Below are 27767 nucleotides of genomic sequence, written 5' to 3' on the forward strand. Positions count from 1 at the left end.
TGACTAGTCAGTTGAGACACCTAGTCCCTGGCTGGCTTCTGAAAGTAAGCTCTCTGTCTCAAATGCCACAAAGTTTCAGAGTAAAACATGCAGAACTGCAATAACGCAACTAGATTCCGTCATGCTGCTAACCTGTCATATGATTCTTATGCTTGAAACAAGAGCTGTGTGAATCAGATAAAAGTTCCCTTTAAGTATATTTTAAAGCACCACTCCAGCATTTTTTTTTTCAGCGCTGGAGTGGCGCTTTAAATGTCTGCCCCCAATATTATGCTTACCCTCTGGCATGTCACGCCTATTCAGTGCCCTCCGGTCCTTAAACACCATCTTGTAACAGTAACTTCTGATTTCCCGGAAGACATTACAAGGTTTCAATACAACACTATGAGAGCTAGAACAAGGCTGTCACAGAGTCGTACTGAGTTGTGACCTCCTGCTCGCTCCAACAAACACTAGAGGTCTATGGAGTCCGACAGGAGCGGCAGCCATAACAGAAGAAGACGACGGCAAGTGAGTATAAGACGGGTCAGAGGACATAGGACTGCAGTGGTGAAATAAAATACAACAACACTGGAGTGATGCTTTAATTCACAGAAGATCAGCAAACGTACATATAGAATGCACAATAAGTTGTGAATATAGTAAAATCGTAAATGAAACTGGTCAACAATTTTATGCTTTCTACATACAAGCATAACTGAGAAATCAAATGTTAAAAATACTGAATAATGAATTCATAGCTTGTACCTTTGCATTTTTCTGAAGCAATCATGCAGTATCATGTTGTACTTCGGGGGTTAATCTCCCCTTAAGGGTGGTTCATCGCTTAGTGTTCATAGGCACATGGATATTATGCTGAGAAACAAGGGTTCTCTCACCTTGTGTTGCCAATAGTTCCTGTGAGCGGCACTATTGCAGTCCGCTCATCCCTTTCACGTGAACCCCCCCCGTATCTGTGACCTCTGATGTCTGGTGATGTCACGTCAACTTCCTGACCTGACATCACCGCGGCCCCAGTCTTCTTTCTCAACATAATATCAATGTGCCTATGAAAACTAAGTAGTGAACCACCTCTTTAATTTACGTCTTCTAAGTGAGAATAGTGTGAATTAAAATTTGGCAGTACATACAATTGCCTATGGGTCTGATATATGAACCTGTAGACACTGTATGAACTGCTATACAGGGTTTCTGCAGATAGCATTGCTGTGGGCTCAGGAGGCTTTTCGTCAAAAGGCAGGAGTGTAACTAGTGTAACCAGACTCTGGAGTCTATGGGACCTTGTTATAATTGGAGACCCTTTAGGAGATTTTACATTGGGGCCAACAAGCTTCAAGTTACTCCACTGTCAAAAAGGCATTACTGACACTGCCTGCAACCGGAAAGAAGATAAATCCCATATGAAAACATTTAGATGGTTCTTTCCTGATTGGAAGCAGCCATGTGTACAACCTTGATCACTAATAAAAATCTGGAGAAACCTTGTCTAAACACTCAGTCAAGAAGACATTATTTTAGGTTTTTCAACTTCTCAAGTTCTCTCTACAAATATATTGGGAGTTTGCAAGCTTGATTCTATCTCTGCTTCACTGTATCAAGTCTATCTCAATGAACGTCTGGGAGGATATTCTTAAAAAGTTCAATTACAGCACCTCTCCAAGGTAATCATGAGACAGCTATCTAATCTGGTAACCAAAGTCTGAAACACTTCACACAAAGCTTTTCACCTGCTAGGAAGAATTTTCATGAAGTCTCAGAGGTCAAAGGCAAATTGAGACTTCTTCCTCGGCAAACAGCCTGATAGATTAGTGTGTATTTTAACAGCTTGCAAGCCACAACTAGGTTCAGCACTCAAGTGATAGATGTGTTGGCTATTCTCATTCATTCTCAATGCAATGTAGTGAAGATTAACAGTGTCCTACCTGGAGGTACAGACAAAACCTAATGTGGCAGATCGTGATCATGCCTAAAACAAGTTAGTAGACTGCAAATCTTTAACCTAATATTTTGTGTCATTCGTATGCTGCGATTACATCATGTCTGTAAATGTCCACATTATTATTCAAATTGTCCCTCCAGTGAGGAAGGAGACAAACTCTACCGCCACCTATTGGAAGTAGCAATCCTAAAAGTCAAAAGTGGCTTTTTAAACAAGTCTTTTCATAAGACTTAGGGGCCCTTTGCACACTACGACATCGCAGTTGCGATGTCGGTGGGGTCAAATCGAAAGTGACGCACATCCGGCGTCGTTCTCGACAGCGTAGTGTGTAAATCCTTTATGATACGATTAACGAGCGCAAAAGCGTCGTAATCGAATCATTAGTGTAGCGTCGGTCATTTCCATGAATTGGGAAATACCGATGTTACGATGTTGTTCCTCGTTTCTGCGGCAGCACACATCGCTGTGTGTGAAGCCGCAGGAGCAAGGAACATCTGCTACCTGCGTCCTGCGGCTCACGCCGGCTATGCGGAAGGAAGGAGGTGGGCGGGATGTTTACATCCCGCTCATCTCCGCCCCTCCGCTTCTATTGGCCTCCTGCCGTGTGACGTCGCTGTGACGCCGCACGACCCGCCACCTTAGGAAGGCGGCGGTTCGCCGGCCAGAGCGACGTCACAGGGCAGGTATGTGCATGTGAAGCTGCCATAGCGATAATGTTCGCTACGGCAGCTATCACAAGATATCGCTGCTGCAACGGGGGCGGGGACTATTGCGCTCGGCATCGCAAGCATCAGCTTGTGATGTCGTAGTGTGCAAAGTACCCCTTAGGATTTATTACCAGATCAGAATCCCAATTTGCAGACTTGGTGTTTCGAGGTGATTGCCCCTCGTCAGTGCAAAGTGTGGGTATCTGATCTGGCTTATGAGAAGCTATGTGGGGACCACAGGGAAGACCTGACAAACCAGTCTGGCTGTCAATAAGGGGACTTATAGCTGCAATGCCCCTCTGGGAATTATTCAAATTGTCCCTCCAGTGAGGAAGGAGACAAACTCTAGCGCCACCTATTGGAAGTAGCAATCCTAAAAGTCAAAAGTGGCTTTCTAAACAAGCCTTTTCATAAGACTTAGCATTTATTACCAGATCAGAATCCCAATTTGCAGACACTGTTTCGGGGTGATTGCCCCTCATCAGTGCAAAGTGTGGGTATCTGATCTGGCTTATGGCAAATTATTTTTTTGTGATGATTGCAAGTAATTATACAAGAGTTGTCAATGATTGCTTTATATCATTAATTGGTCCAATATGTGGAGGTGCAATAAGATAACCGGTGACGCTCATTTTCAGCATGTCAGGATACAATGACAGTTATTCTCATCAACTTGAAACTATTTATTTATAGTCAATTATTGCAATATGAGGTCAGCTTGAATCAAATTTGTAGTATTATCCCAGCAAAGAAATACACCCATGCACATATTGTTCTGGTCCCACTAAAATTATACCAGCTGCATTGGCGCAAAAGAGAATCGTCATCGACCTGATGTAAATTTATCTTGAGTACATGATCTTTCTGTGCAGCACACAGTGACAATAATAATAATAATAATAATAATATTTTTATATGGGTTGGCCAGGCTTGACACAGACTTCAGAATGAGGAACACAAGTGGTCAGGATTCTCCAGTAGTGCCAGAGAGAGTGGTCATGTAAAGGCAGGTGTGTGATTTGCATACTTCCAGCCACAATCCAACTAGATGTGCTGGGCCTCATTCAATGAAAGTAATTTGAGAGCAGTTGAGAACGTATAGTCGGCACATGACCACATTTATGCAAACCGCATACTTATGGTCACGTGATGTCATGGGTGACAGACAGTCATGTGGTTTCTGGTCATAGAAGGTCACAGCGTTTGGCTGCACAGAATGCTTCCTGACTTTCCATTGTTCCTGCTCTCAGTATTCATTGGTATAGATAACTTTCCTGCTGGATTCATCTCTCCCTTTTGGGTCCAGCAAGAGCTTGATTTTCACCGAGCGGTTTATTATCGGTATTCCCTTGGTGTTTAAATACCCCTTCCTTTCTTTGGACTGTGCTGGTGATATTTTCAGTTCCTTCAAGCCAAGGTTGCAAGCATGTGGGTTGTACTCCTCTGTGGTGTCATTGCTGACAGCTCTGCTGAACTTTTACCTGAGTCATCTAATGATACGTCATTCATGCTTTTCCCCCTTGTGTCTTCTATAGTTGTTTAGTGGAGTTGACGAAAAGCTCATTCCATCCGTTCCCTATTTAGGGCCCAGCACTAGGGATACCTAGGGTCAGGTATCCAGCTGGGCGCATAGGTGCAGAACTTATCTAGGGTCGTGAGGGACTAGCAGTAGGTTTGGGCAGGGGTCACCATCTTCCCTCTCCCTAGGCACAGGGTTTCCCTTCCCTTTCGCCGTGCACTTGGTACTTCCCCGTACCTAGCGTGACACATGACTTTCCGCTCTTGCTGATAATACCACAAAATCCTGACACTGTATGCACCACACACTGTCAGGATTCAAAGTTTGCAGTGACTGCAGACTTTTATCGGAAGACTGGACAACTCCTTCAAGGCATAGATTAGGAATTTCAATAATTAAATGTGATATGCAATAAAAAAAATGATATCGTGGTACCCTTTTATTCAGAAACATCTATGTAAATATTTTTAAGCCGTATTTACAATAATGAAGTTGAATTTCAAGTCAAACATCTCAGAGTTTTCATGGCGAGATCAAATATTCATTAAATAATCCAGTAAAAAACATTGAAATTTTACTAAATTGGTGTAAATAGTAAAAGATTAGATCTCATATTTCAGATGAGAAGGTTACTGTAAGATAAAATGTTAAAAAGTTTCAGGACTATTTGTTAATTCTCTCCACATGGTAACAGATAAGGCCATATGCACACAATGCTTTTTTATGTGCAAATGTCATTTAGCAGGATTAAAAGCAGCTGAAAAAAATGTGCATTTTTTTTATTTCATTTGCAGGTTTTTTCAGGTTTTTTTTAGTCATGGAATTCGCGGGGGGTTCAAAGTGCTGTACTTCCACGATCTCCTCCGGGTCTGCGGCTGATGTTACAGCTGGGTTCCGGCTCTCACAAGCGGTGTCCAGGCAGCTCCTGACAGTTTAACCCCCTGAATGCTGTGATCAATGCGATTGCTGGGTGACTGAGCTACGGAGAGCCTCACACACCATGCTGTATGCATGGTGTGTGAGGCGAAATGTCAGTGCTGCGAGTGAAACACTAACATAATCCACTGCAGTGATCAAGCATAGCAGTGGCTTATAAAAATGCAGAAGGAATTGACATGCTCCTTTTTTTCTGCAACAAAATCTGCAAGGAAATAAGAAGCAGCAAGTGCCCAGCAAGTCAGGATTCTAATAGATTTTTGTTGCATGTGTTTTTCTTTGCAGTATTGATTCAAATCTGCAAGGAAACAAGTATGAAAAAAAGCAACGTAGCACATAGCCCAACGCTCACCCTTATTATTTATAGAATGTAAGCTCACATGGGCAAACTAAAATTTATATTGTATCTGCTGCAGCATGCATTATATTCTCCATCGATGTGATACAAGTGCTGCTCAGGTCTAGGACACCGATGAAAATAGGCATGTAGGGTATCTTCAGTATCTAAAGGCCGCGTTACATGCAACGACATCGCTAACGAGATATCGTTGGGGTCACGGAATTCGTGACGCACATCTGGCCTCGTTAGCGACGTCGTTGCGTGTGACACCTACGAGCGACCGTTAACAATCGGAAATACTCACCAAATCATTGATCGTTGACACGTCGTTAATTTTCCAAATATCGTTGGTCGTGCTGGACGCAGGTTGTTCCCTTAAAAAAGAGGTTGTTCGCCGCTACCAGCGATATCGCTAGGAAGGTAAAGTGGGCTTTACACGCTACGATATATCTAACAAGATGTCGGCGGGGTCACGTCGTAAGTGACGCACATCCGGCATCGTTAGTGATATCGTAGCGTGTGACAGCTATGAATGATCAGAAATACTCACCTTCTCGTTCATCGTTGGCACATCGCTCATTTTCTAAAAATCGAACGTCCTGTTGTTCATTGTTCCCGAGGCAGCACACATCACTCCGTGTGACACTCCGGGAACGATGAACTGCAGCTTACCTGCGGCCGCCGGCAATGCTGAAGGAAGGAGGTGGGCGGGATGTTTACGTCCCACTCATCTCCGCCCCTCCGCTTCTATTGGACGGCTGCTGTGTGACGTCGCGGTGACGCCAAACGTCTCTCCCCCTTCAGGAAGTGGATGTTCCCCGCCCACAGCGAGGTCGTTTGGAAGGTAAGTACGTGTGATGGGGGTTACAACATTGTGCGACATGGGCAAGAAATTGCCCGTGCCGCACAAACGATGGAGATGGGTGCGATCGAAAATGCGATCGCACGAGAAATCAACACATGTAAAGCAGCCTTTAGTACGTGTGACGCGTATCTCCGATATTGTTTGCCATGGGCAGCAATTTTCCTGTGATGCACAAACGACGGGGGCGAGTGCGATCGCTAGCGATGTCGCAGCGTGTAAAGCGGCCTATAGACTTGAGTGGCAAAATCTAGAATAACCTATTGGTAAGAGTTTTCTTTAACTTAGTTTCTAGAAATTTGCCCACATCTAAACAAATAACACAAAAAGACCCATACAAAAGAATGAGCTATACCAATACACAGAGACATTCTTGGTAAAATAAAAAATGGCAACAATTACCCAATTGAATAGGTTGGGAACCCTGTTAGTCCTGTTAGTCAATATTGTTTTTTTCCCCAATTTCATGCACATTGAAAGGGCTTCATTTTTTGATCACTAATATCACGTATATTGTCCTGGTACTTAGGAAACGGATGTCAAGAGCAATTATTCAACAGCTAAAATCCAGGTAAAGCTGCTGAAGCACAGCTTGGGTGTGTTAGAGGATACAAATCAGGCATAAAAATATTGCCTGTGAACCTTGTGAACTTATCCCTCCCTGAAGCTCATTTCTTTCTGCACATATTCCCCAGACACACTGAGGATATCCTGAAAGGATACACTGACCAGCTGAGTCAGCAGCGTATAATGGCTGCAATGGGGATTGCTGGGCACTCGCATCACACCAATCCTCTGCACAGGAGAATAGAGGACGCATTTAATCCTGACATTCTTTACATGAAAGGAAAAATCCACCTTCATAATAATCCATTGGAAATGTTATAAAAATAGATGCCGGGAAATTAAGGAGGAGAAAACAGAACGCAGCGAAAGACAATTCAGCTATTATTTCTGCTAAGTTCCTACTCAGTTCTCAGATGTAAGAACATGTAGGCACCTTAATCAATGAGAGCCATGACCAAGCGGATCAGATAGGATAATGTCTTGTTAGTCAGGAAATTACTTGCGGTCACACCCTCGTTCTGCTGATGGTCACTAATCTACTACTTACAATGCTGCAGATGACTGATAATAAAGCTTGGATGTCACACCCATCGTGAGAACTGTGGTGACAAAACAGTATTTATGGGAAGTAGGGGTTAAATCCGAAGATTATGCCAATAATAAACGGGCTCGGACTTTTAGGTACCCAACATCTTTCAGTCTTATTATTAAGGTCTTTGTAAGTTATCATCATGGGTCCTATAAAAATTTAAGTATACCAGTGCTAAATTATGGCTGACTCAGCAAGATGCACATGTTCATAAATGAAAAAAGTTAAAGGGAATCTGTCACCAGGTTTTTGCCACCTAATCTGAGAGCAGCATAATGTAGGGGCAGAGATCCTTATTCCAGCAAAGTGTCACTTACAAGGCTGCTTAGTGTAATTTTGATAAAATCACTGTTTAATCAGCAATAGATTATCATTAGAGAACTACTTGTCCTGCAGCCAGGTAGTCCAGCATATTCATGAGCTCTATATAACTGCTAGATCTGCAGCAGAAAAAACATTGATTTTATCAAAAATTTTATCAAAATGACAGCAAACAGCTCAGTAAGTGACACATGGCTGGAATCAGGGTCTCTGTCTCTACATTATGCTGCTCTCAGATGGGCAAGCAAAACCTGGTGACAGATTCCCTTTAATTAGATTTAGAATCCCTCCAATCCACCAATGTTTCTTTAACCTTCCCCCTTTTTGTTTCCTTTTTTCAGTGGCTGCAGTTGAAGAGGAGTGAGGTAGAATTAGTCTGGAATGGGAGGAAACAGAATATAGCTGATTTTTTTGTATTCATTTTTAAATCATTTAAATTCATTAAAAAGCAAAAAAACATTAAAAAAGCCTTTCTAAGACATGCTTCATTCAATTGTTCAAGAGGTTGTCCACTACTCGGTAACCCCTTCTCAATCCCAGTCCCCAGACCTGAATATCATTGAAAATCTGTGGGATGATGTGAAGCGTGCTGTCCATGCTCGGCGACCATCAAACTTAACTGAACTGGAATTGTTTTGTAAACAGGAATGGTCAAATATACCTTCATCCAGGATCCAGGAACTCATTAAAAGCTACAGGAAGCGACTAGAGGCTGTTATTTTTGCAAAAGGAGGATCTACAAAATATTAATGTCACTTTGATGTTGAGGTGTCCATACTTTCGCACCAGTCAAATTTTGTTTAAATGCAGATTGCACATTTTCTGTTAGTACAATAAACCTCATTTCAATCCAGAAATATTACTCAGTCCATCAGTTATTAGATATAAGAAACAGAAATAACTGTTGTAAAAACCCAAATTGTTATAAAGAAAAAAGGTTAACATTAATAGGGGTGCCCAAACTTTTTCATATAACTGTACCTTTTAATGGCTAACTGAAAAGATGGTAATAATAGCAAGCTTTTGAGACTACATAGGTCTCTTCTTCAGGCTCAGTAGGTACAAAGATATATTTTAGCTTTTTCAAGATAAAGCACATAATGTCAGAACTTGATTCACTAATCCTATAAAGTTCAAATGGCAAAGACCGGACCACCCTACATTCACAAGTACTAAAACTGACACATAATAAAAGCTAAAGCGTCCCCAATCAATGGGCGTTATGTTCCCTCTGTTGGCATTAGTCCGTGAATGTCAGCCAGCTTCTTTCAGGCCTTTTTTGTTCCATACAGGTTTTACAAGTCTAGCTGCTTATCACTGCAGATCAGCGAGTGCTTATAGTGGTGCTGAAGCCAGGCACAATTCTGCTGTCCCAGGTGCTGATTTTCCTGAAGCCTTGGAGACATACTAAATAATATTTTCTTGGTTGTGGCTATATATCACTTCCTTGGCTAAAAGAAAGACACTTTATTCCAGGAAGAACATCGAGATCCAGGCTGATTTCTATGTCAAACTCCCTCATCATAAATTCAGCCATCAACTTCTATAAGCGCTTTCTCATTTTTCATTAGTGTCTTCCTATTATATTAGCCTGTCTAGTAAGCTCTTCATGCATGGAGTAATAGCACAAGCAATAGTGGACGATTTATTGACACCTCACCTTATACAGACATACAATGGGCCCTTGTGGTTTGTCTAAGAACTAAAATAGTCATTCATGGGCGTGATGGGTGAAAAACGACAGCTTAAGGCGGGCTTTGCACACTACGACATCGCAGACCGATGCTGCGATGCCGAGTGCGATAGTGCCCGCCCCCGTCGCAGCAGCGATATGTGGTGATAGCTGGCGTAGCGAAAGTTATCGCTACGCCAGCTTCACACACACACTCACCTGCCGTGCGACGTCCCTGTGGCCGGCGACCCGCCTCCTTGTTAAGGGGGCGGGTCGTGCGGCGTCACTGCGACGTCACACGGCAGGCGGCCAATCAGAGCGGAGGGGCGGAGATGAGCAGGATGTAAACATCCTGCCCACCTCCTTCCTTCCGCATATCCTACGGAAGCCGCAGTGAGGCCGGTAGGAGATGTTCCTCGCTCCTGCGACTTCACACACAGCGATGTGTGCTGCCGCAGGAGCGAGGAACAACATCGGACCATTGCGTCAGCGTAATTATGGATTACGCCGACGCTGTACCGATGATACGATTACGACGCTTTTGCGCTCGTTAATCGTATCATCCAGGCTTTACACACTGCGATGTCGCATGCGATGCCGGAAGTGCGTCATTTTCAATTTGACCCCACCGACATCGCACCTGCGATGTCGCAGTGTGCAAAGTGCCCCTAAAGCTCCATGCAATTATATTGTAAGCAAGGAAAAGACTTAACCAATTTGTCGTTTTTAATATATAAATCTTTAGCCTGCCAGCACCTTGTGGCCGTTTCCATTTCCAAATTTGAAAATATATATGTATATACTACAGTTCAAAGGTTTAGGGTCACGTAGATATTTCCTTATTTTTGAAAGAAAAGTGCATTTTTTTTTTCAATGAAGCCAACATTGAGTTACACAGAAATACATTCTACATTGTTAATGTGGTAAATGACTATTCTAGCTGCAAACATCTGTTTTTTAATGCAATATCTACATAGGTGTATACAGAGCCATTTCCAACAACTGTGACGCCCTGGACTATTCAGGTCGTCACAGGGTTCTGCACAATCTTTCCCTTCAGTACAGAATTCAACCCCCCATGGTTCTGGGTCTCCATCCTGCAGTACTGCCTCCACCAGCATTCACAAATCCTAGATACACCTTGCTCCACACCTGTCAGGCACACCAGTGGGCTGCTTAAGCAGGAATAGTGCCGTCCAAGTCAGTTCAGTGGTAGCCCTCGAGCTGTGAGGAGTTCTGAGGAAGCTGGGAGTTGTAGCTCCCAGGAGAGAAGCATACTAGATCGCAGACGGTGGTCTGGACCTACAGGAGTCGGACCCCCGGTCGCAGGGGATTGAGACTAGGTGCCTGGGACCTATTTTGGAGGATGGTCAGCAGCCTGGCCCGAATCACCGGTCTGGGACCGAAGGCATGACAGGGTACACGAACCCTAGGTCGGGGAGAAGCTTCAGGCGATCCAGCAATTAACCTGTGGAGGACAGGGCCTATATGGACTGTTCCCCCTAAGCTCAGAGATCGGGTCACTAGCGCACCGAGGGGGGATAGGGCTTTCCAAACCAGCAGCCCACTGAAATCCAAAGCGTGAGCCCCTGAGAGCAGGCTCCTTCACTTAGCCACAGTGGGGAGCGGGGCCCAGAAAGCTCTAAGCTGATGGGCCACAAAGGACACTCTAAATTTGTGCCAGGAGGCAGATCACGAACCAACAGGCAGTGCTGCAGGGGATGGGACCCGGACGAGCTCCCCTCAAGAGGCAGCGGCAGTCAGAGACTTGGTTTACCCTGTTGTCAGCGTCTGCTTTATTGCTGAGTGAATACCCGACTGACCCCTGCAACCAGCGAGCCTGCACTTCCCCTGCACCCCATATAACCATCCAGAGTCCCGGGGCCTTCCCGTACCCGTGGAGGGTGATGTCATCTTGCTGCTCCACTCCATCACCCTGGGTATTCCCAACGGCAGCGGCGGTACTCCCAATTACCGTACACCACGGTTGGCGTCACGAACTATACCTATCCCCTGTAAATAACCCCCTTTTTTATTTGAGTGTGGCCCCTAGCCCCCGGGTCCGGAGACCCTCGTGCCACGAGTAATCACCACCCTGAGCGGTTCGACCGCTGCAGGGGTGGCACACAACCACCACTCCAGTGTTCTAATGGTACATTGTGTTTGCTAACTGTGTTAGAAGGCCAATGGATGTTTAGAAATCCCTTGAAAACCCTTGTGCAAGTATGTTAGCACAGCTGAAAACAGTTTTGCTGATTAGAGAAGCTTTAAAACTGACCTTCCTTTGAGCTAGTTGAGAATGAGGAGCATTACATTTGTTGGTTCCATTAAACTCTCAAAATGGCCAGAAAAAGAGAACTTCATGTGAAACTCGACAGTCTATTCTTGTTCTTAGAAATGAAGGATATTCCATGCGAGAAATTGCCAAGAAACTGAAGATTTCCTACAACAGTGTGTACTACTCCCTTCAGAGGAGAGCACACACAGGCTCTAACCAGAGTAGAAAGAGAAGTGGGAGGCCCTGCTGCACAACTGAGCAACAAGACAAGTAAATTAGAGTTTCTAGTTTGAGAAATCGATGCCTCACAGGTCCTCAACTGGCAGCTTCATTAAATAGTACCTGCAAAACGTCAGTGTCAACGTCTACAGTGAAGAGGCGACTTCGGGATGCTGGCCTTCAGGGAAGAGTGCAAAAAAAAAAGCCATATCTGAGACTGGCTAATAAAAGGAAAAGATTAATATGGGCAAAAGAACACAGACATTGGAGAGAGGAAGATTGGAAAAAAAGTGTTATGGACAGACAAATCGAAGTTTGAGGTGTTTGGATCACACAAAAGAACATTTGTGAGATGCAGAACAACTGAAAAGATGCTGGACGAGTGCCTGACCCCATCTGTCAAGCATGGTGAAGATAATGTGATGGTCTGGGGTTGCTTTGGTGCTGGTAAAGTTGGAGATTTGTACAAGGTAAAAGGGATTTTGAATAAGGAAGTCGATCACTCCATTTTGCAACACCATGCCATACCCTGTAGACAGCGCTTGATTGGAGCCAATTTCATCCTACAACAGGACAATGACCCAAAGCACACCTCCAAATTATGCATGAACTATTTAGGGTAGAAACAGGCAGCTGGTATTCTATCTGTAATGGAGTGGCCAACCCAGTCACCAGATCTCAACCCTATTGAGCTGTTGTGGGAGCAGCTTGACCGTATGGTACGCAAAAAGTGCCCATCAAGCCAATCCAACTTGTGGGAGGGGGGAAGCATGGGTTGAAATATCTCCAGATTACCTCTGCAAATTAACAGCTAGAATGCCAAATGTCTACAAAGCTGGAATTGCTGCAAAGGAGAATTCTGTGACGAAAGCAAAGTTTGAAGGAGAAAATTATTATTTCAAGTAAAAATCATTATTTGTAACCTCGTCAATGTCTGGACTATATTTTCTATTCACTAAATATCTCATTTGGTAAATAAAAGTATGATTTTTCATGAAAAAGACAAAATTGTCTGGGTGACCCCAAACTTTTGAACGGTGACCCCATACATTTGAAAATGTATGTATGTATGTATGTGTGTATATATATCTAATATATAAAACCTAGTGTATGTATGTATGTATGTATGTCCGCTAAAGGAATTTGCACCGTCGCATTTACAATCATGAAATTTTACACAGACACTCCATGTGACTCAGGGAACCTCATAGACTATGTTTTGACTGGAAAATGTAACCCCGTGCTTTACAGCTACTCGCTAAAATCCTGCCTCCGTTAAACTGAATGGGCAACACGGTGGCTCAGTGGTTAGTACTGCAGTCTTGCAGCGCTGGGGTCCTGGGTTCAAATCCCACCAAGGACACCATCTGCAAGGAGTTTGTATGTTCTCCCCGTGTTTGTGTGGGTTTCCTCCGGGTACTCAAGTTTCCTCCCACACTCCAAAAAAAAACCATGCTGACAGGGACTTTAGATTGTGAGCTCCAATGGGGACAGTGTTCCTGATGTATGTAAAGCGCTGCGGAATATGTTAGTGTGACGCCCTGGACTAGTCAGGTTGTCCCAGGTAGACCCATGCACACACACCCCCTCCCTAAAAAGGTGACAGCAGCCAAACTTCAAAACCCTTGTCAACACCCTCCAGGTTTGATGTCCACACCAGGGGGGCGGAGCCAGGCGGTTGGCTCTGCCCACCGAGGAGTTCACAGGCCTGGAGGCGGGAAAGAGCAAGAGTTCTAGAGCGTAGTCTGACAGTGGAGGAGAGAAGTCAAGTTCAAGGGCAGACCTGTGACCAGGCCTGCCAATAGTCTACTCAGGTGTCTGGGATGTTGCCCAGTCACCTCTGGCAAGGAGGCAGACAGTGGTGGCCGCCTGCAGGAGCTGGGATTACAGCCGGTGGAACCGTAAGGACCGGGGTCGGGCGGTGGCCCGCAGGTACCGAACCGGGTAACCTATTGGAAACCGGAGCACCAGGAGGGGTACTCAGACCCAGTACGAAGCCCAGAATCCACAGGGCTGAGTCAAATCAACAGATTGAGGACTAGACTTAAGGACCTTTCCCACACAAGACCCGACTGAAGACAACAGCCCAACCATTAGGGTAAAGCCACCACCAAGGCATAGAGACCCAAGGGTGCAGCGTCTGCGGGTAAACAGGTCTCTCCCGACACCCAGCAAGCCGGGGAGCGGACTACCGTTGCTTAGGCATAGGAGTCAAAACATTCACATAAAGAGGTGCAGGAGAAAGGTGGAAACCACCAACCTGTTAAGGGAGAAGCTGCAGCCGGCTGCGGCCACCGTTCATCATCCCGTTTGGTTTACCAGAGACTCCAGTGTGTTGTATCATAGTGAGTACACCAGTGCCTTCAGGCTGCGCACCGCACCAGCACGCACCCATCCCCATGCCTTAGCACCTCCCTCGGGCCCCCGGGACCATCACTCCCCTATCCACGGAGGGGTCAACACCAAGCTGCGCAACACCGTGGAGGCCTAGTCAACGGCAGCGGTGGTGTCCATCCATTCAACACAACCCGTGGGTGGCGTCACGAATTTAAATCCCTTACAAACCACCACGGCCCTGGCCGTGGAACTCCCCACCGAAGTCCCTGCGTGTAGCGCCAACCCCCTTTCAGAGCGACGTGACCCCCGGGTCCGTGAGGAGCTCGAGACACCCACCGTACGAGCACGGATCCGACGGGTGGTACATTAGCGCTATATAAAAATAAAGATTTGATTTGATTTTTGAGGTGGGAGCCACAGGCTATTAATAGCAACGGTCAGTGGTTGCTATAGGAACAAAATAAACCGTTAGTATAAGAAGCTTATGTGTGAGGTAATAATATGTCGGTGGAGAGGCGGATAGAGAGAGACAGAAAGACAGAGACAGAGAGATAGAGACAGACGGGCAAAGAGATAACCCTGGAAAGAGATAACCCTGGAAAGAGACAACCCTGGAAAGAGACAACCCTGGAAAGAGACAACCCTGGAAAGAGACAACCCTGGAAAGAGACAGCCCTGGAAAGAGACAGCCCTGGAAAGAGACAGGCCTGGAAAGAGACAGCCCTGGAAAGAGACAGACTGGGAAAGAGACATGTGGGGAAAGAGACAGATGGGAAAGAGACAGCCCTGGAAAGAGACAGCCGGGCAAAGGGACAGCCCTGTAAAGAGACAGATGGGGAAAGAGGCAGACAGACAGACACACATACACACTACAGCTAGTACACACACATATACATATATATATATATATATATACCCAGTTTGCCTTTGATAACAGGGCATGGGAAAGCTGGGTGCTGAGGGGAAGATGTATAGCAGAGCATGGGAAAGCTGGGTGCTGAGGGAAGGATGTATAGCAGAGCATGGGAAAGCTGGGTGCTGAGGGAAAGAGACACTTTTCCTCAGCACCCTACTTTTCCATTCCATGCTTGCATCTTTGTCCCTGATCCTTGTATATAGCCCCATCTATTATTTTTTTTTGCTGAACATTATATTTATGCTATAAAAATAACATTATAGATTTAATCATTTTAGATATAAAAATGGTTGTTTTTTTAATGATACTTGCGTTTTGGCATTTTTAAAAAGGTTTTTTTTGGTGCTTTTAGTATTAAATTATGCTTTTTAATGTCTGCATTTTAGCACTAAAATGTCACATGTACACATTAACTTGTTCACACAAATGCAGACATATACAGTATATAAAAATGTAGTGTATGTGTGCATTTTTGTACACCCTGTGAACACAATGAAATAAAGTTTGATCTCTGACAGCAAGCTCCATGAAAATGAGGAGGCTCGGCCACCATGACAGGACAGCAGTGAGGTATTTTACATTATCAGCTACAGGGCAGTGGGGGAGGGGAGCAGGAGAGTGCAGCTGTGGGGCAGGAAGGTGCAGCTGTGAGGGGTAAATAGGATAGGTGGAGGATAGAAGAGAGTAGTGTGGCTAGAGACATCATTCAAGGTGCTCCAGCACACACTTCAGGTTACATTTTGCTTCTCTGGAGCTTCGACATCCTGCTAGTGCTGACTACAGAGCAATGACGTTGCAGAAGGTAGGGACACCATCTCGTTAGAAGGTTCTCATATTTCTGCAGCACTCACTGCACAGGCCTGAGACTCCATAGCAGGCTATGGCGGTGAGCAGGGCTTACTACTGTGAGGATCCGGAGCAGTGAGTTCAATGCCAGGGATGGATGTGCTGAGAATGAAAACCATGCGCTCAGCTTTTCTCCCGTCTTCTGATGGATGGCAAGAGGCGGAGCTTATGAAAGAGAGAGACTGTCAGAGTCGGGGGCCCAACGGGGGATCCACCGATTTCCTGGTGGGCTGGAGAGCAGTGAAATCATTCTCTTTAATAGAAACACACTGTTGTTCTTTTAAAGAGAATGAATATTCACTTCTCTCCCTGCCCATAAGCCTGCCCACCTCTTAGCACTGGTTTCAGAGGAAAGAGGTGGGTGGGATTATAGGCGTGGAGAGCAGTGAATATGCATTGTCTTAAGCAGCTGGCACACGTGTAGCCCCAGAGCCGGCTTATGCCTCCTGTGACCCCCATGCCACCGCACTTTGCAGTGTGGGGATCCCACGGATCTCTGTGCTGTAATACATTTCATCTGGATGTGTGCACTCGGAAGTACATCGAGCTGAAGCAGGTGCTGAGGTTGGCGAGCCCCCTGAACTCCCTGGCCTAGTTGATGTAGCGACCCCCGCAACTGCGATTGTTCCGTCTCTGTATATATGTTACACACAGTGCCTTGAAAATGAATTTGTAGCCCATGAACTTTTCCATATTTTTTAACATTACACCCAGAAACATGTGTATATATACAGTGTCTTGAAAATGACATTATATATATATATATATATATATATATATATACATATATTATAAATACACACCTATATATATATATATATATATATATATATTATCCTGTGGGCTACTTGCTTGTAGCTGTTATCCTAGTAATCCTATACAGGCAGCGTACTTTCATGTCACTGTAGGAAGTGCACATAAATACAGTCAGAAGGTATATTAAATGTGAAAGGTTTGCAAGTTACGTGCAAGCAAATTCTTTTAATGGTGAATCATTTAGACAGCTTTTATTTCGAGCTCTAACCTTTCACATTTCTTTATTCATTGCTACTGATCATATTGCCAAGAAGTTCACTATTACTTGTAATCGGAAGGTCTCCGCAGGGAGCATCACTGAGGTGTCAAGAAAACATCTCAATACAACCATCATTCACAGCCAATGACTAGCTAAGGACACTTCACTAGTCTCATCATACAAACCTGCTCTCACTGCTACAAATATATGTCAGCCGAGAGAAGCTTTGGAAAATGGCGGCTAAATAATACTGTAGATGAATGAGGAAATGAGTGGCAGGAGACACCCAAGAGGTCTGAATAATCTAGTAAACTATATCACGTCTTGTCAGCTTCCATCATGCATGAGGTCCTATGGGCATTCCACACAGTGACTAAAGGCCTGGAAGAACGCAACCCGAATATAGCAACAAATGATGTGGAGAGCACTTAATGAGAAGCGAGAAATGCACAGATGCTAGTGCAAAGCAGCAGAACATGGGGAGATGGCTAATTGTTTCTGACGGACTACTACGTCATACTGACCTATCATGACCCCAGCCCCTACATTGCTTCTCAGAGGACATGTAAAGCCCGTGAGCAGTGGGAGTAGCATTGGCAAGCTGTAGTAACCAGTCATTGTATGTACCATATAGATAACTAAAGTCACAAAACAGATTTTCCAATTAAAGTGGTATGGAGAAACATCTTATGGTGAGACAGACATATGTCGTGACCATTTGCACTTTTTGCTGTGTAAGTAATTATATGTAGATTGAGAAGTGGTAGCATGGCAGCATATGTCTTTCTTTGGCAAGAACTGGAGCTGAATGAATCAAGCCAATCAGTCCAGTGTTTCCTTACGTTCTTGGAAACTAATTAAAGGGTATGTGTCATGAGAAAATAACCCATTAATTCAGGTTTATATTACGCACATATTTTTTTCTCCATTTCCCATATCACTATGTATATTCAAAAAGAGAAATCTTGCATTCCCACATTCTGATACTATATTCATAATTTCTGTTCTGTGCAGATGAATTTTTTTTCAGCAGTCTATCATTATAGGCAGAATTAGGATGAAAAGTAACTTTGGTATATAGAGTAGATACCACAGGACCCACTGTTTATAATAGGTGATTGCGCAGCTCAACTGCCCCCTCACCCTGCTTCATGATTTACTGTACTTTACACAAAGCAGAACAGTTATCATTACAAACAGGATTACAAGGAAAGGTAATGGCTCTATATACCTCCTCCTCCATGTCCTTAGCCCAAATTAGAGCCCGAGGCAGGCCCCAATTACCCTGAGTGACTGGTGTTATGATCCGGAACCATGGAAGACCACCACAAATCATTGGCAAAAGGTGACAAGAGCATTGGCAACTAATCTGGCCGCCATCCCCTTACTAACCATCACAACTAGAAGTAGCCGAGGGGTGAACTAACATCCTGTGCACCGCGAACCCAGCCGGAGAACTAGCTATCCTAAAGGTAGGAAAGATGAATAACTCTCTGCCTCAGAAAATAGACAAGAATAGCTAGCCCCCCACATTCAAAGACTGCGGTGATATAGGAAAAACACAATACGCAGGTAGATGACAGGATTAGCAAAAGGTGAGGCCCCGCTGACTAAAATAGGAAAGGACAGGGCAGGGACTGATGGTAGCCAGAGAAAAACCCTGCAAAATACCAACTTCCTGATAGTACAAAAAGGCCCTCAGATCGCACGATCTGAACTCCGTCCTATACCAGGTGCCCTTGTCATACCAATGAACAGAAAACAAGAATTATAACAAAGTCAACAAGCCACAAATACATGGACCCAAAGGAGCTATACTCCACACAGAACTGCAGGGAGTTCCCCATCAAACCACTGAGGGGGAAAATCCCTACAAGCAAATAACCTGAAACCAACCACAGCAAATGACAAACCCAGATAAACAAAAGAACCAGACAATAAATAAAGAGCAAGCACTAATCTGGGGAAGATGTGGTGTAGAGCAGGATTAAGCAGGCTGGAGATACAAAGAACAACTGACATCCGGCAACAGCCTGCAATCAGACCAGGATTTAAATAAGCAGAGAGTTAGCAAAGGAAACACCCACTGCACAACACACCTGGTCCAAGTCCAAACCATTCCTGGCCACCAGAGGGAGCCTCCCAGCAGCCAAAACATAACTAACATTCACAACAGACTGGGCTGTGGGATGAGTTTCACCGCTCGTCACAGCCCAGCATCTCACTCTTGCTCTCTCCTTCACTTGCACAGTGCTGCAAGCGGGAGCCATACTGGGCTGAGGCGAGCGGTGAAACGCCACCCACAGCCCAGTCACTCAGGAAGACTGGGGCCTGCATTGGTGATGTCGGGTCAACTGGAAGTTGACATGACATCACCGGATCTGAGAGGTCACAGAGCCCAGGGGTCACTTGATGGGGATGAGCAGACCACAATAGCATTGCTCAGAGGCAGCATATACCACCCAAGGTATTTGACAAAAGCCTTCCCTATACATTTTACAGTGATGTGATGCCACTAATGCTGAGTAGTAAACCATCTCTTTAAGTATACTCATATATGGGACTTCTGGTGGCATAACAGTTATGATTTGCTATATAGGTTTCTCTACTATATCAATGTTAATTATTAGAAGTATCATAACATTGCCTTTAGTTAGTTAAATGGTCAGGGACTTGGAAACATACAGTAAATAGTCTGTAAATGCAGATTATTTTGCTCCTGCCAAGTCTCCGAGGACCTGAGTGTGCATTCTTAGGCCTCAGTTCAATATTCTGCAAATCATGAATTCTTTGATCATCTTCTCTCCTACATAATTACACTTAAAAGCTCTATGTGACCAATTCAATGAAAAAATAATTACACAGGCTATTTACAAAAGAACACATCTGCTTATATTCCATAGACTCTGCCTGCTGAAAGCTTACTTATGTCTCCATTCACAGATAGGATCTATTATTTATATGGCAAATACGCAATCTAATGTTCCCCACAAGTGGCCGCTAATTAGAAATACATTTCTTACTCTGTTGACACTAATGTAATATCAGATTATTGATTTCATAAAAGGCTCAAGTTTTGGTAAAGCTGGGTGTAAATGTAGATATGAAGTAAAGCCTATTTTGTCTTAAATTTCGAACCACATTATTCAAGGCAGAACACTTCACTTGAATGAGACAAAGCCAATTCTAGTGCATACCTCCCAACTATGAAACACAGGAACGAGGGACATATACCCCTTCCCTAACCTCACCAGCCCTTTATATGTGCTCACACAGAAATATTGCATCTAGTAAGTGCCATATGTGTTTCCACACAGAATAATTCCACTTTTGTGGCCCCCCCACGTGACCTTTCCCCCCCTCACACACAGTAGGATTACCTTGGCGGTACATATTGTTACACACAATATATTGCTCACTGCACAGTACTTTCCCCTTCATACAAACAGTATGATGTCCCCCAGTGTATTCCCCTTCACACACAATATGATTACCCTGGAAGTACCTTCCCCCACTTACTCCTTTCCCACACACACAGTATGATGTCCCCAGGTGTATTCCCCTCCACACACAATATGATTACCCTGGAAGTACTTTCCCCTATTTACTCCTTTCCCTCTCACACAGTATGATGCCCCCAGTGCATTCCCCTCCACACACAATATGATTACACTCGAAGTACATTCCCTACTTACTCCTTTCACCCTCACACAGTATGAGGCCCCCATAGTAGATTCCCACACACAGCATATTCCTTCAGACACATTATGATGCCCCTCTCTATACAAACAATATGATACCCCTACAGTACATTCCCCCTATGCAGTATGGTGCCCCCACAATACATTCCCCTCCACACACACACACACACACACAATATGATGCTCCCAGCAGTAGTGCCCTCCAGGATAGAGAAACAGCTCCCCAAATGAAGGATTGTACTACTGGATCTGTGACGTTTGGGAGGTATGCTAGTGGCTATGGCCCCTTCAATCACAGTGGCAGTGCCAAGAGTTAAACCCTTACCAATCAGATATTAATTACCTAACCTAAAGGAAGGTTGTCAATATAAAACTCATAAAACCCTTTAAGCACCACTCCTCCATTTTTTGTGGCGCAAGCCCTCTGTTCCCTGTGATATACTCACTTTCAGGTGGCTTCATAATTTTTTGGCGCTGCTCCAGTCCCATGGCGTATCTTGTGCCCATAACTTTGGACTGGTTGGAAGTCAGAAGTTACATCACAAGCTCTCAATGTAGTTCTATGAAAGCCAGAATGAGGCTCTCATAGACTTGTATTGGGTTGTGACCTACAGCTCACTCCATGAGATACTGGAGAAGCCAGTTGGTCACAAATTGCTGAGATCGACCGGAGCGGCGGTGATAAAAGATGAAGATAGCGGAAGATGAGTATAAGACGGGGGCAGGGGACTTACATTTAAAGCACCACTCCAGCGGGAAAATAAAAAAAACGCTGGAGTGGTGCTTTAAATGGCATACAGTATAGCCAGTAACAAATTAACTATTCCAAAAAAACAAAAAAAACTATTTACACTTCAATAGCACTAACCGAATTGAACACCAGAGGTGACGCATTATCACTATGTTTTGTCTTCAGTAACCATCATTTTCAGACAGAATCTCCCAGGAGAATCACTTAACCAAGGAGCAACAAAGTCACATATTTCAACACTGTGTAAACTGATTTCCCCAGCCTAAGAATCTTACTGTGATGCAAAGCAATAAATGTTAGAAAATAGTCGTCATGGACGTGAACATCATGAATGAAGATTTTTGGTGTGTATAATAAAATGCATTTCTCCGGCAGGGAGACCCTACCAGATGTGTTATTTCTGCAGCAGCGAGATCCCTTGTGTCTACAAAAGGTGCAGCCTGTTTAGTCTTCATTCTGTTTGGGCTAAAGTATCTCCAGCTAAAGGGGAAAATATGGTTTAACCCCACAGCTGCCTTTACAGAGGTGAGCAAACCTTTACTTTTCTGGGGATTGGGTGCTGAAGATTTCAAGAACATAAGGCTTACCATTACATTAATTTATTAACTCCTTGCATGCTACAAACCCACTTCCCCACCACAACTCATTCTACTAATTGACTATAACCATCAGTAAATTATCACTGAAATGGAATGTGACATCAGAAAATTAGCTATTGTTTAAATCAGGTTCCTGTATTAAATGTGTACATATTTATATAACACATACTGTATGTAAATAAAACGTGTGTGTTTATATTTGTATATTTTTTTAGGAATATTTAATTTTTTTTAATTATAGTTTTCTGTATAAAAAAATAAAAATTAGTCTTTCAATTATTATCACACTGGTCACTGGGGCTATTTAAAACTCATACTTCTCGTCATTTCAGAAAGAGTTTACAGCAGGCATATTATCATCAGAGGAAGGGTTACAATGACAGGTAACACCCATATACCCAGCTGATAACACAGTATCCACCTTTGAGAATTGGCGATTTCACAGCTCACATTCGCCCCCTCCCTTCATCAGCACCTATGCACACAATCACTTGATTCTTCAATAAAAATTATAGGTTCAAACTCCATCTATTGTGGCTAATATACCCGAAACAGGAAATTTAGAGTCTACAAAACCCCACTGGCCAGTGTGAAATTTGCAAGATTTCTATTTTTAATAAATCTTTTGATATGGGAAAAAAAAATTGTCAAAAAAATTAAATAAATTAATAAAATAAAAATAATAATAATAAAACACAAAAACCCGATTTCAACAATAGGTTATATTATATTGACACCTTCCTTTTAAAGCTGTCCTTCATTTTCTGCTAAACTATATTTAAATGTTTAATAAATGTAACAAATAAATAAGTACTTAGAATATTGTTGTATGCTATTAAAAAAAAAAAAAAAATACTCCTGAAACTTTATGAGTCTGTTAAAAGTCAATGGGAGTGGTCAGGATATATTCTTAGGCTGAGTTCCCATGTCCAGTAATCATCTGTTAGAGCAGATCCTACAGAGATCAATTAGCATAAAACAAACAAAAAATTTTTTTAACCATTGTGAAATAACTGATTTCTGCCTGATCCGTGTTTTTTTTTTTTTTTTTACATTGGAATCTATGGAGACGGATCCGATAATAGATTACGATTTCCCTTCAATTTGAAACTCATCCAGTAAGAAACAAACGGATCCTTTACAATTGAAAGAAAAACGGATGGCTAAATAGCAATCAATTAACAGATCCATTTTCTATAGACTCCAATATAAAAAAAATGGATCCCACAAAAATCAATTTTTTCAAAAACGAACAAGAAAACGGTGTTTGCACAACTTTTTCCCCAACGGATCACTACTCGATCCATTCTAACGAATTATTGCTAGACATGTAAATGTAGCCTAAAACGCTAAAAAAAACCAAAACATGATGCTAGTAAGAAATGAGACGTTTGTGTCTTTTTTTGTAAGATATATTCCTGTATCGACCAACAGTACAAAAAAAATACTCATAAGTGATTTTTTATTTTTTTTTACATCTGAAATAGGGAAGATAGATTAAGGCAGGGGCCACACGGGGACTAATGTGATCCTCGCATGACACTCAGCTCACGCTGGCAGCACAGCAGGAGCTGGGTGTCATGCGAGTGTCATTGCGACTGAGGTCCGATCATGCGATCGGACCACTACTGCGGGGAGTGGGTGGGCACTGAGGAGGGGCGGGCCGGCTCTGCAGAGGGGAGGAAGGAATTTCTCTCCCTCTCTCCTCTGTAGCCGGCTATTGCCATTCTCGCCTTGCACTCGCAGTACACCGGTGTACTGCGAGGGCAGTGCGATGTTTCTCTCGTTCCATAGATTTGAATGGGTGCAAGAGAAAGAGGATCGCATTGCACCCGCAGCATGCTGCAACAGTTTTCTCGGTTCGATTAGGGCTGAGAAAATAATCGCTCATGGGTGCTGGCACATAGATTAATATTGGTCCGAGTGAAATATGATGTTTTATCGCATTCCACTCGCTCCGATTTTCATGCCGTGTGTCTTAGCCCTAAGACCTATAGTTATCCAATTTAGCAATTGTGTGGATTCGATTTCCCAGTGATCACCTACAGGTATCTGAATCACATCCATTCGATGATAAATGCTATTGATACTTTTTTTGACCTAAGAAACACTATATTTAACATTAATCTTGCTATTTTTGTGAAATTATATCGTTGTAGCGCCTCAATCCTCCTTGTTGAGCAATACTTAACGTCCATTAAATAATGATTAGATTGTGCTTACTGTGTCAGGTTATACAAGAGAAATTCACCTTAAAATGATCAAGGTAACATATTTTCAGAGAGTATTCTAGATACCAGATACACTAAATGTTTTTGTGCTTACGATCGATAAAGAAGTATGTGCAGCATGTGTAATATTTAACAAACTAGTCATAGCTAGGACATTCTGAGAAGAAATTCCATGTCAGCTGGATTTTCAGTAAATGTGACATGTCAGGAGGCTATTTTCATAATCTCTAAATATAAGCTATAGACTCCATGTGATGAGAAAGATGCTTTGCGTTCAATTAGAGATAAAAAATTAGGGATGATTGAATATCACAAATATTCGGCAATATTCGGCTTCGCGAATATCTGACAAATAGATCACCGCTATGTGAATATTCGATGCGCAATGTAAGTCTATGGGAAGCCCAAATAGTTGCTATTTGGCAACTATTCGGGTTTCCCATAGACTTACATTGCGCATCGAATATTCACAAATAGTCGAATAGCGGCGACCTATTCGGCGAATATGGGCGTTGCCGAATATTTGAGGTATTCGATCATCCCTAATAAAAATCCTTGATAACAGTGAAGAAAATTACTTTAATCAAAGTGCTTGAAATAGGATAAATATGATAACGGTATGCAAACATCTTAATAACTGTGTTGTGCACAGATCCCTAATATAGCGCTCATTAAATTCTATGGGCCATAATATATCTGCATCTTTGTCCAATTTTACATGAAGACACAGGTAGAATCACTTAGAATCTGCGAGAAATAAACATGTGGCCTGCTCTACGATATGCCAAATTGAAAGAAACATATAGAGGCACTATATACTAGGCATATGTCTATAATAAAGACCATTAAGGAGATCCTTGCCTAAAGAATAAAAAGAGGTTGCTGGTAACTTTTCTATGTATAGTCACACGTACACTTTGAGTAGTGAGTTTTTTTCCTCAGCATATGTAAGACCACGTGCACATGTTGAGTATTTAGTGAGTTTTTACCTCAGCATTTGTAAGGCCGTGTGCACACGCTGAGTATTTAGTGAGTTTTTACCTCAGTATCACCTCAGTATGTGTAAGACCATGTGCACACATTGAGTATTTAGTGAATTTTTACCTCAGTATGTGTAAGCCAAAAGCAGGAGTGGGCGATAAATACAAAAGTGGTGCCCATGTTTCTATTGTACCTTTCCTCTGATTGTACCACTCCTGGTTTTGGCTACAAATACTGAGGTAAAAAACTCACCAAATACTCACTGTGAGTAAATGGCCTAAGAAGATACTAACAGAATATGAATACAGATGTATACAATTTTTCGGGGGGCATCAAGTTACTCATCTGCACAATCACAGCCTTAAGGCCACTGTACACACAGCGACATTGCTAGCGATGTTGCTGGTGAAAGCACACGCCCCCGTCGGTTGTGCGTCACGTGCAAATCGCTGCCTGAAGGCGCACAATATCGCTAGTCCCCGTCACACATACTTACCAGCCTAGCGACGTCGCTGTGGCCGGGGAACCCCCTCCTTTCTAAGGGGGCAGTTCGTTCGGCGTCACAGCGGCGTCACTAAGCAGCCGCCCAATAGAAGCGGAGGGGCGGAGATGAGAGGGCCGAACATCCCGCCCACCTCCTTCCTTCCTCTTTGCGGTCGGCCGCAGGTAAGGTGATGTTCCTCGTTCCTGCGGTGTCACACATAGCGATGTGTGCTGCCGCAGGAACAACAAACAACTTGCGTCCTGCAACAGCAACGATAATCAGGAAAGGAACTACGCGTCAACAATCAACGATTAGGTAAGTAATTTTGATCGTTAACGGTCGTTCGTGCGTTTCACACGCAACGACGTCGCTAACGAGGCTGGACGTGCGTCACGAATTCCGTGACCCCAATGACATCTCGTTAGCGATGTCGTTGCGTGTAAAGTGGCCTTTACCCTGTTCATGAGCCCCCAAAACTGCAGAACCTAGGCTCTGCTCATAACTCAAAAAGAAAGTACACTGATGGACACTTACCAGTTTGTAGTAAGCCAGCACCACTGTCCTTGACTCCAAAGTGTTGCTGAATGTCCAGTAGTACCCCTGTTAGGAGATAATAGACATATTTGAAGAAAAATATTTCCAGTTAGGAGTTACATTCTAGCATTCATGCTCCAAAATGTCCTCTTCCCCATATCCAAACATTATTCCTAAAATTAAATTCATAGCGGCTAATCTACAGTGAGGCCAATGAGCAAAGACATTGTCAAAGGAAATTCTACTGGTTCAATAGGGAAGACAATATAAAAGGTAGTAAGAAACAAGAAATAGAAAGCTTGTGATTGCAGTGAGCCCATCCCTGGCATCATCCAGTGGCCCATTTCCCCAGGACAAGTGCACGCATGCTTTAGAAATGGTTTGATATATGGGTTATTCAAGTGCAAAAAAAATGGGAATAGGATTTTGCTATTCTCCTTAAGTGGTTTGGTATCCTCAGATTACCTTGTTGCTTTATATTTTGCCTTTGTATTGCAGTAAGTGCATTAAGCAGACAATATGCTAAGATTACGCTGACTAAACTTGATTGAACTTGATTCAGATTGTAAAAAAGCAAAGCTTTATATTTATTGTCTTGGGGGAAAATTTTATTTCTGACTGTCATTACCAAATTATAGCTATCTGTAAAAACACATAGGGATACTATCTGTAGAACCTACGGAGATCTTTCCTCATGAAACAGATATTTTCCTGGAAATTGTGTACCTTCTGCTTATCCCAGATAGTGTCCCGTGTCCTATCAGTATGAACGTTTTTGGATTGAGCCCTTCCTGTGATATGTTTATCGCATGTGACAGCTGCAGAGTTTGCGCATTATTAGGACTACATGAAGGAAGACATGATAAGGAAACACTGTTGAAGCACGCTGTCCACCCATAGATGGAACATCCTATACAATTGACTCGGGTAAGAAAAGTTCAGATACTATCTTTAACAGAAGACTGGAGCACCCATATCATATCTCTAGAATAGTTTTCTTTAGCATATTTTTCATATAGCTTTTTGGGTATGTGTCTTGTAGGTTATGAACATTATAATATTGTAACCATATACTGTATGTCTGCTCTCTAATTGAAACGTAACCTTTGCAAAACTGAACTTCTTCTACTCCCTCCGTCTTCTAACCTTCCTAAACCTCATGTCTCTTTCTGTATGCAGCACCACGAAACTCCTAGGCAGCAGGCTCGCTGTTTGGGTGTTATGCTTGACACCATTCTTTCCTTTATCTCCTATATGCAATCTCTCGCCCGCTCCTGTCGCTTGCACTTCAAGAACATCTCTAGAATCTGCCCCTTTCTCACTATGGAGACTATGAAAACCCTCACCGTGGGCCTGATCCACTCTCGCCTTGACTACTGCAATTCTCTATTAAGTGGTCTCATCCTAACTAGTCTTTCTCCTC

The 27767-nt window shown here is 43.3% G+C and overlaps 1 protein-coding gene across 4 annotated transcripts in view; it reads right to left on the reverse strand.

Moving 5' to 3' along the window:
* The window catches only part of SPNS2 (SPNS lysolipid transporter 2, sphingosine-1-phosphate), a 180015-nt gene that overhangs the window by 71291 nt on the left and 80957 nt on the right, over positions 1-27767 (reverse strand). For all 4 annotated transcript variants that reach the window (XR_012750524.1, XM_075336368.1, XM_075336370.1 and 1 more), the window contains exon 2: positions 26345-26410. Coding sequence is in view for 3 of the 4 variants with exons in the window: in XM_075336368.1 (XP_075192483.1) it covers positions 26345-26410 (66 nt within the window). In the remaining variant the exon portion in view is untranslated. The remainder of the gene's footprint in view (positions 1-26344; positions 26411-27767) is intronic.

The sequence above is a fragment of the Anomaloglossus baeobatrachus genome, chromosome 2 (assembly GCF_048569485.1).
Source record: "Anomaloglossus baeobatrachus isolate aAnoBae1 chromosome 2, aAnoBae1.hap1, whole genome shotgun sequence".
Lineage (NCBI taxonomy): Eukaryota > Metazoa > Chordata > Amphibia > Anura > Aromobatidae > Anomaloglossus > Anomaloglossus baeobatrachus.